Here is a 10,868-nt window from a genome sequence, read left to right as displayed (position 1 = left end):
GCAATCGTTATCAAAGAAAACTATGCTTCCTTCAAAAGGCGTGGTAAAAGAAGCTTTAAGTCTTGTTCCCAACAGCTCAGTGACTAACAGCAAGTAAAATGGTATACTAGTGGCGTTTGGTTTGGTTTTGTTTTTTTTTCTTTTCTTTTTACATCGTACTGAAAGGCACTGAGCACACTGCATCTGTTTCCAAGTATCTGCAAGGTTACTGGGCTTGGGTGTCCAAATCAGAAATGTGTTTCTCCTCTTAAATCTGGCAGTCAGGTTCCAAAGGAAGTGTCCACAACCCTAGCCGTTATAAGCAATTTGGTACCAAGAAGCCTACTTCAGGCCACCATTATAGTATTCAGATTCGCAACATACTAATTTAAAACTTGCATGAAATTGTAAGCAAAAATATTGCTCACAGTATGATGAATCACAATTTTATTCCCTCTTTATAGACAGATACATTTTATACAGTTTAAAGCAAATGACCCTACTGCTGTTTTCACGCAGAGCTGTGCTGTATTGAGAGGTAAAAAGGAAGAGAATTAATCTGTTTTCCCTCAGTATATGAATGTTGCCAGCTTCTAAAGGGAGGACGGTGTATGGATTCAACAACAGTTCTCATGGAGAAGCTCTGGTTAGGCCTGGGTACAGCACCACGGCTGTTACAGCAACCAAAGCTGCCATCACAGGCATCCAAGGCCATTGTCTCTGTGTGGAGAGAAAAAAAAAATCAATATCATATTTGTTCTAGTTCATACTAATCAGTTTACCCCGTGGTTCCTGAATGTCCTGAGTATCTGTTGATAGGCATCACTACAATGTTACCCATGAGCCCTGCTGCAGGCTAGTCCTGACTTAGAGCACCACAGTAAACTGTGCTTCGAGCAAAAGGCACTCCACAACTCTTCACGTCTGAGGATCATCAGGAGAACTTTTGGCAGTTCTGTACTTCCAGCTTCATTACTGTACGCACCTCAAAGAAATCTGCTATTAAACACATGAGGGCTTAAGATGTTTAAAGCAATGCTTGTGCCAGGTAATCGCTATGCACAGGTTTAAGCAGTACTGACGCCTTTAACTTTGCTTTTGAATGTTTAAATCCAGATCTATGAAGTTAGTCTGTAGCAGATCCTAACATCATCATTTCTGATGGACTGTTAAAACATTTCATGACAACAATAGCATTTTAAGAGGAGGACACACTGAGAGACATTAGAGAAAATGCAAGCTGAGAGTTCAGAATACAAACCAACCACCTATTTCTCATCTTGTCTGGGTTTTTCCATCTTCTTCATACCAATAGTGAGAAAAATTAAAGTGTTTAGAGCCAGAGAGGAATTTCTTAGTCCATAAATAGGAACCAAAGCTTGTCGATTTTATTATTAGAGGCAAACTCTTCATTTTTCATCGTTAATTAAGCAATTAAGTTTTCTTACAGGCCCTAGCATCACAGCATTGTGCAAAAGGCAGCCCATTTGCTCAAGACAAACTGAGACTGAGTTAGACGGGGCACACTGAGAACGAGTTAGAACAAAATTCGTTGTTAGAATTACAGAAATCACACAGATGTTAAACGATTAGTTGATCGCTCAGCTCGTCAGCACCAACAGAATGGCATATTAAATGAAGGGTTTGCTTCAGGTAAAGAAATACCTGTGAGCATTTCACCATGCACTATTTCATACAGAAATGGCACAAACAGGTGAGAGGGACAAACATACATTGACTGAACAGTAGTGCTTGTACCTTTCGCTACCACAATGGGCCGTAACACCAATACAGGAAAGCCAGGATTAGGCCGATGAATACGGCTGGGACGGGTTGTAATATGGAAGGCTAAAGAAGGGAAGGGATATTAAAAATCACTTTGTGCTATAAATCAATCAGGTAAAGATGATTTAGAGAGGGGAAAATAAGTCAGTGAGTTTTGTTTTAATTGAAATGTATTAAAAGACATCTAACACAATACAGCAGTATCTAATCTGGTATACGAAGTTAGTACACCATTCTACTCAAATGAACAGGGATGTTTCAAAATAAAGGGAAGGAAGCAGAAAATGTTCTAAGAAACCTCTTGTCACAACTTGGAATTTAGCACTTGGAACCAATACAAATCTTAAACCAATTTGCCTGTATCTTTCTTACAGTAAGAAAATGGTTTTAGTTTTTCTAAGTGATAGGAAATCCCACCTGGATTTCTTCAGGTAGAATGACTCGCAGCAAACACTGAATTTTTCAGCTACTTCTTCATTCTCTGCTAGTTCGCCCTTCCCACTTTCCAATACCAGCCTCCAGGAAAAACAATCTTGTTCCTCAGTTACTGTATCAATTACAACTACGTCCACAGGCGAACCCAGTAGTTCAGGCATTTCTGTGAGACTGTAATACGACTGTACAATCACCACTAAGTTACTATAAAGTAGGGAAGTACAAGTCAATTAGAGATACCTCAAAGATCAGCATCTCTGGCAGGTCAGCAGCCTTGTGACCACGTGCAGTTCTGCGAATCGATCAAATGTTGCCGCTGGGCCACACTCGCAGCTGGCAGGAGCGCAGGGTTCGTTCGGCTTACGGCCTCAACAGAACCATCGACTCCTTTTCTCAGCTACGTTCAATTAACTGTAAACCACCTCATTTTTCAGATGGACAGCCTCTATTCTTAATGTGACAAATTACAAGCAAAAATGGACCTAAATGCTTTTCAAGCCGACCTTGGAAGACATCTGCTTTCTCTGTACGGTAGCCTATATATTCGTGCACACACAAAGACACACAAAGGTTAAGTTCAAACCATGCTAAATATTTGAAGAACTTTGTGCTGAAGCCACCTTGATTTTGTTCAAACAAATCAATCATCAATTCACGTTCGAAGACTTTCTGAAACATTGTGATTCGTAAATAAAATTTCGTCTTGTTATTAATTTGTACAAATCGTTTAATCGTAGAACCTCCAACGTGGTTCAAAACACAGGAATCTCAGACAGTGTTCTAGTCTCTGTTGTTCAATTCCAATTTGTTTTAATCAAGGCAAATGTTTAATAGAAAAAATTGAAATAATTTTCATGCAGGATTATTTTCGTCGTAGGTGCCACAAGTCAGAGTGCCACCTTCCCACAGAAAGCATGTTGGTAGAAATAATCACAGCAGTGTTCAAAAAAGCGCCAGAAGTTTAAGTCAACCAGAGCAGCTAACGTTCTCAAACCACTCACATAAATGAATCTGTCATATAAAGCGCATCAGGAAATTATCAGTGACTACAAGCATGCAAGCACAAGTAGTACACCACACTGCTAAGCGTCTCAGAACACAACACTGCGGGTTTTTCTTCTGAAGTAAAACTTAAGTATAAAAAGTTAATATTTAAATGATATCTCAAATGCAGTACAGAAGCCTTGTCTTTTCTAACATTTGTTAGTTCACTGAACGATTCTGTGGATTTCTTATTATTTTTCAATTTTTTTTTTTAAGTTACACACATTCATGGCTGTGGCATTTTGGCAAAAGAAACAGATGATAAATATCCACCACATTAAATAAAATTGCCTCCAACTAATTAAATTTTCCCCCTCACCAACTTATCAATATCTAACAAATCTAATCTCCTTACTGTCAAGGAGCAATTAACTACAGTGCTTCATCAAAAATGTGCATCTTGTATTAGGATATGGAGATACACAAACTCAGATACAGGTAGGCCACAAAAAGGAACAAATCCCACAGTGGGAAGTCACTTTCTGCGGGACACTGTCCTCGGAAATGAAGCAGCAGATAATGAAGGACAATGGTACTTGTCAACTTTAACCCTGGAACTCAGCCCGGTCTCCCTGGTGCTTCCAATAATCCACAAGATAGGTATGTTTTACACTGCTGGCTGTGAGCAATGCTTGCTTCAACAGCGAGCTTGTCCTGCAGATCTTTATATGGCTGGGTGGTCTTCATGGTACCCTGACCTCCGGGTCTCAACCGTCATGACTAACTCCTCCTCTGGAAACAGATTTTGGCAACTGCTGTGATTCCTGATTTCATTTAAATACCTCAAATTCTTCCTAGAATTCCCCTTACCTTGCAAGCTTCCCCACTTTCATCAGGTGGTCCAAGGTCCAACTCCCTTCACAGTATTTCCTCCCTCTACTATCCCCCTTTTTTCCACGGATCATTTTAATCCCGAGGTTTGTGTTTCTAACAGAGCAGAAAACCTCACATTCACAATTAATTCAGTGTGGTCTCTTATTCTAGAATGGGAGTTCTCTTCTTGTTTGTTTTTTCACTTCTTCCTGCCTTAGTAACTCAGTATTATAGAGGTTTACATCCAGTAATTGGTTACGGCAGGAGTACTCATACAAATTTTGGGCATTTAGCAGCCAGCTGATTTTAGAGCATGAGACCTGTAAAACTTTCTCTGTGGTCAGAGAAACAGTTTTCTACAAGTCTACCAGAGAGCATCCATCGTCCTCCTGTTTTGTATTGTCCATTGCTCGCCCTCCACTGACGACAGAAGCAGTACAGGAAGACAGTAAGCCAGCCAGCGCAGGATAGTAAGGTATGTAAAATGAGCCTACAACCACTTTACAACATGTCTGCCACACCCTTAGCATTTGGAGGATTTCAGAAGTCTCAGAAGAAAACGTTGCTCCTAGCTGTAAACTCAATTCTAATGATACAACGATGATTGCAACAGAAAAGAGTATTTCAATTAGTGAACAGAAGGGGCGGTTCATCTGCACTGTGTACAGCACGAGGCGACTGGGGATAACCACCGTTAAGAAGCACGAGCAAGAGCAAGGAGGGAACGTCTGCTGCAATCAATAGTAATAATGTAAGAGCATCTTTGGAAAGATTGCTTAATTCATTGGGATACAGGTTTCTCAGCTTTTACCCATGTATAATTCTCTAAAATTAAGAAGTTTTACTTAGTTCTGGTTCACTAGTATTTAAGCCAGATGTTTGCAAGACAGCAGATACCTAAGGCCTTATTTAAAACTGCCACACAACCGTAGATTTACCTTGCATGCATAACTGTAATAGCGCAACGACCTGCAAACTGGCACAGGTAGTACCAAATGGGATTTTGCACAGAATGTAGTAAAAGGGCTTTTTTTTTTTTTTTTAAGTTCGTCCTTTTCTTTTTGACACTTCAATACTCCCTCAGTCAACAGAATTGCCAGTGTCATTACCCGGCTTCCTTGCATATTTCGTACAGACTTACATTGTTTGCTTTTTCTTGTAGCAGCTTCAGGTTTTCTTTACATTGCTTGAGCTCTTCTGTGAGTGACTGCTTTTCTTGCTCAGCCATCTCATACTTTGCCTTCAGCTCCGAGAGCACAGTCTGTGTTCTTTCATACTAAAGACAAAGAGAAAACAGTCTGCGGACCCCTGGACATCCATCGCACCCCTACGTTTGCTTAACACACAGCTTCCTTTCCTGTCATCTGCCTAGAATAACACACCTGGCATCAGTACGCTTTCTTTCCATAAAAGCGGGGTAAAAAAATCTTAGTTTAGGTTTTGGTTTTTTTTTTCCTAAATGAAGATTTTTGTCCCTGACTTTGAAGGGCTAGGATTACTAATAACAAGGAACTCTAAAATAAATGCAAGGCTTTAATTAATCTCTCATACCAAACAATTACTCATTATCATATTGGAAAAGACTGTAAAAACTATGAAGACAAAAAACAAGAAACAAGAGGACAAGGAGTCCTTTAAATGGAAATAGTGGTCTTGCATCGAGGCTGTAGCTTAAATACCTACATCAAACCAGTGCAAAAATCAACATTTTGTATGAAGTAAATCACACCCTCTTCCCACACAGCAAACTCAAGAGTAAGAAAGGCATTAAAAAAATGCCACTCAGCGTGGGTCAAGCACAAACAATACTGGGAGAATGTGTCTCATTCCTGCAGTATGGGTAGCTTCTCCTTTTTCAAACTCCCATTCATTTTTTTCTATAGATCAAAAGCTTTCTAGTAGTCCTTATGACAGGGATTAGTAAAGATCAAACCAGTGACTTACAGTACTGGCATTTACCACAAATTTAAAAGATCAGTCATCTTTACAAATATACCTGATTACAAACCCAGACTAACAAGGCCGGGCTTTTCAAATTCTGAAAATGGTAAGGAATGTGACAGGGATGAATTAGTGACAAAGCAAAGGCAAGGACTGCGACAAACTAAAAGCAGCGACTGTGGAAAACTTCACCCAAAATGCTCGTAAGAGAAAGCGAGTAATTGCTGGAGACTATGGCCTTCTTCCAGACATAATCTTTAGAGGCCAGGCATATTAAACACACGCTCAAAATGTTAGTTTTCCCTTATCTTCAGCAGCCTAGTGATCCAATAAGAGGAAAGGAGACCTTTGTAAAGAATGTGTGGTCCCACTGTCAAATGAAAGAGTTTAAATCTAAATAGGAAGATCATAACAACTAAAAGAAAATTAATTTTGACTCAAACTCTGTCCCATGGATATTCAGGAAGACTCTGCATAAGGGTTTACCTGTCCAAACAGCTTAAAAGTAAAATTCGCTAAGATAATGCATGGAACTAAACTTCAGGAGGTTCCCAAAACACACACAAGTCACTTTATCTGAAATCTTCCTTTTTAGATTTAACCCCTGGTTTATATACTGTTAACTCCCATAGAAGTACTTGCAGTAAAAGTACGGAAAATTTTCATTAGTAGGAAACTTATGTTTTTCTTTTCCTTATAACCTCGAAGTTGAAGTCATTGGGCATTATATTCTCTCAAAACAGAGATAATGATTGGGGTTACCTCTTTCTGAACATCTTTTGCTTGACTCTCAGCTTCACTGAGTTGGCTTTTTAGACAAGCTGCATCCCGTTGATGTTTTTCTCTCAATGACCCCATCTGAGTTTCGAGTTCCTTTCGAGACATTTCAAGAACACTTATATCGCTGGTCAGTGCTAAACTCTGTTTCTGAGAGCTGAAAAACAAAATCCAATTGATTCCTCATGTGTTTTAAACTTAAAAAAGCAAGAGATTTAAGAGCTTTTCATCCCCCCAAACTTCGCACATTATTTTTAATTAAGATGGAAATACCAGCTTAGAGCAATCACAGGAGTACAGATGATCATTGTCTCCCTATACAAAGTACTGACACAAAAGGCTGGCCACAGTCTTGCTTTTAAATAATAACACACAACTTAGCGTGTATAATTAGTCATAATCTATAATTCAAGTAATTTACCGTTAATTTTTAGTTTCTTATTTTGATTTTTATTATTCACTAAGTATGTATTATACACTCCAAAGTATTTTGAAACAAATTTCTTCTAAGTCTAAGGTCGTTAGAAGTATTTCACTTACTTGCACATACAGTTCTGCTTACTCCAGTTGCGTAAGCTAATAGCTAGTATATTCAAGTGTTTAGTACAATTGTGTAATAGTCATAGAAAGCTCTAGATTAGGCCATTACAAACCTCAGCTTAATAACCAAGTAGTGTTAATATGTGCCTGGGCAAGAGAGAAATAAAAATATGGGAGAGATTTTGCTATCTCCTTTATGCAAATCCTGTATTTGCTGGTGTGATGTTCCAGTATGAAGAAAAACGTGGAAATTAGGGTGTGATGGAACAAAAAACAAAGGTTTGATTCCTGTAAAATAATACATTACTTCTAGAAATGTTTTACTCTGGGAAATTCCCATTTTTTCAGTTAGATCTTACAAGAGTGAGGAACCAGAAGAAAAAACCAAAACAGGTATCTAAGCATGATGGTAAATTCAGATCTACTATAAAACAAAGTTACTGTTTCATATTTACTTTGTGAATTAAATTCCAGTATCTGTAACTGAAAAACAACATAAAGGCAGATGAAGGGATAAGAGGGGAAGACACTTCCAGGCAGAAGATGTGGATAGTCTCTAGCAATGTCATGTGCTCAAACAGCAAGAATACAGGAAAGCGCAAGCAATCCCGCACTCTAAAATCCCTTCCAGAAGATACTACGGCCCTTGCAATAAAAAGATTTGTATTTTTCTGTTATGCCAAACAGGCCACAGCACACTGTTTCTGCCCACCATTACTACTTATCATGTGACAGGCTTCCATGGACACCATACTATGAGCATCTCTTTTCAATCCTGAACGCTGACAGAATTTTAGGTTAGGAAACCCATGTGGTTTTTTAAACTCAAGTAGAAGGATAACTGTAAGCCTAAATACTTATACAAGGCACATTTTCAAGCCTGTATTAAAAGCAGCAAAATAAGTCAGGTTACCTTATGCTGTAACATGACTGATCAGTAATACAGAAGCATTTGCAAAATAGAAAAAAACAACCTGGTATGCAATTTGGCATGGAAGTGTGCTCAGCCCAATACTATCATATAAATAAAATTTCAATACATTTATTGAAACAGACATTTAGTACCACAACAACAGAAAAAACAACAATAAAACCCTCTTCAGCTACTACAATACCTTTCTAGACAAATCCGTAGTGCCCTTACCTAGAAAGCTCCTTCTCTTGTCGCTGAAGTTCAGATGCAAGCAAAGTATTTTCCTTCCTTAGTGTAACACATTCAGCTTCCAGAGCACTCAACTCTGCCTTCAACTTTTCAAGTTCACCTGCGATGAATAAAATTGAATGGAATTGAGTAAAATTACTTCACGACTGCTTCAGGTATCAGTGGCTAATAAATGGAGGAAAAGCTGATATTGGTTGCAAGTCTCAAATATACTCGATTACAACGTCACATGAATTCTCTTCACAGGCACCTATAAAACATTACAATACCTTCTGCTGTTACATGGTTTGCAAGCCATTAAACAAGCTGGTGCTTTTTTAATGCAAGCTTTTTCTAAGGCACGAAGGAGTAGAACACCGTCCATTTACAGATCTACTCCAGTATTTTAGAAATAGTGGCAGAGAAGTGTATTGAAAGAAAATAATTTCTCAAACTTGAAAATAGCAATCAGCTAGAATCACTAGATACCATGCCTCTGCTACAAGGAACAGAATGTTTAAAGCAATAACTAAGGGGTGAAAACGAGACCTTTGAAATAAATTAGTCCTTGGTAAAATAGGTAAAAATCAACATTACACTTGTCTTAGTAATACGACACAGACTGGAGTCTGGAAAAAGGCTTCCCTGACCACTTCAGAGATTAACCAATTCAGAATTTAAAGCATATTTTACATTACCACAGTTTCTCTGTCGCACGTACAAAGCTGCAGCATGAGCTTTTGCACTCTACTAACAGACTAAGACATAAGGCTATAACCTGGAGTAGAGGCTCTCGACCAGCCCTCATGAGAGATGGGCACGTTACGGGTAAAGAGAAATGCAAATCGACGAGCCTCAAAGAAGCCCTCTCCTGGCTCAGCACAACATATTTATGTATCTGTACATCATGCATTCAGCACAAAACTTTACAATTAAATTTGTTACAGCATTTTCATGTTAAAAAAGAGATGGTATCAACATAAAATAAAGTTATTTGTCTTGAGAGAAGCTCTGCTAGAAAAGTTAAAACATCAGAAGCTAACCCATTTCAGGGCTTAAATCATACAGAAGTTACACAAGTCCTTTTGCAAGTCTGTAGCAGTATCAATCCCTCAAACAGCAGAAGTTTTCCACCTTTTCTAAGCAGAATTATACCGGTCTACTCTCGATATCAAAGGGTGCCTAAGCTAATTTAGGCATAATAAAAATTACTATTTAAGGAAGTATACAAAACAGCTCTTACAACTCCACAAGCCTTGATACCCACACGCAGATACACACGTGTAAATATAGAGACACGGTAAATGACTACAGAGAGACAGACAAACAGCAATTTGAATAACTGGCATGAATCAGATTGCGAAGGATGCTACTGTTAGCACTGCGCTGTGGCATGGTTTAAAACAAGTACCTTTTAAGCGAGTAGCCTCTTCCTTCTGATCCTCACACTGTTGGCACCTGAGCTGAAAACTGGCTTGCAGACTGACAATTTCTTTTTCATAATCTGAAGCGTCTTTCCGCCACCGTTCAAGTTCCGCTCGCACTGTTTGCAGCTCATCTTGCAAAGCGGAAATATCTGTATCTCGTTCTGACGCTGTCTTTTGTGCTACTTGTTGAAGTGACAGAATCTCATTTTGAGCACTGACTAGCTCGTCTCGAGTGCTTGAAATTTCATTCTCCTTTTCCTTCCGAAGACTCTCAATATCCTCTTGTAACCTTCGCAACTGAGCTGGAAAGCATACATTAATAACATTTTTTAAAACTGTATGTACAGAAAATCTAAAAAGCATAACTCCCTTTCCCAACTTGTTGATGTTTAATAAGGATCTGTTTAATAGGACTAAAGAATCCTGATGCAACTGAAAAAGATATTAATCTTGTCAAATGCTGTACCCGTAAAGAGACATGTATGTGGGGTCATGTGTTACAGGCAAAAGAAACAAGAATTATGGCTGGACGAAGCTTTCTCAGTCAGGGTTGTGTTACATGCGTGATACTAAAGCAGCTCTCCAAAATCTGAAACCAAGATTTAGATCCAGCTTCACTAAGCAAAGCAAGTATTATAGAACAAGGACACTGGGGAGTTCAGGGACAGGAGGAAAAAGTCACAGCAGCTTTCCTGCAAGCCAAGTGTTTGCAAAGCTACATGGGGAATGTTTGCCTATTCAGCAGTTAACTTGGGATGTCTATAAATCTTTGAGGCACAGAGTCCAATTTCTACCCCAGTCTCAACATGTAGTAACGGAAATAAAAATCACTTTATTTTTTGGAAAAAGCATTTTCCAAAGAGCACGATGAATTTTGAACTGAAAGGGTCAGCTGCACTGAATACACTGAACTGCAACACATCCTTCAGCATTCGCGGTTTGCTGTAATTGCACATCAGTCACATACGTGCTAGGCTATTTTACAT

General features: G+C 38.8%; 1 protein-coding gene across 1 annotated transcript in view; it reads right to left on the bottom strand.

Moving 5' to 3' along the window:
- Positions 1-408: 408 nt before the first annotated feature.
- SLMAP (sarcolemma associated protein) overlaps positions 409-10,868 on the bottom strand; it is a 43,037-nt gene continuing 32,577 nt past the window's right edge. Inside the window, exons 15-19 of the mRNA XM_010131113.1 lie at positions 9,867-10,184; positions 8,459-8,576; positions 6,760-6,931; positions 5,198-5,332; positions 409-699 (exon numbers count right to left, since the gene is read on the bottom strand). Coding sequence (XP_010129415.1) covers positions 610-699; positions 5,198-5,332; positions 6,760-6,931; positions 8,459-8,576; positions 9,867-10,184 — 833 coding nt within the window. The 3' untranslated portion in view covers positions 409-609. The remainder of the gene's footprint in view (positions 700-5,197; positions 5,333-6,759; positions 6,932-8,458; positions 8,577-9,866; positions 10,185-10,868) is intronic.

The sequence above is a fragment of the Buceros rhinoceros genome, unplaced genomic scaffold, assembly GCF_000710305.1.
Source record: "Buceros rhinoceros silvestris isolate BGI_N320 unplaced genomic scaffold, ASM71030v1 scaffold15962, whole genome shotgun sequence".
In the NCBI taxonomy this organism is placed as follows: Eukaryota; Metazoa; Chordata; class Aves; order Bucerotiformes; family Bucerotidae; genus Buceros; species Buceros rhinoceros.
This window is presented reverse-complemented; position numbering and strand designations above follow the sequence as displayed.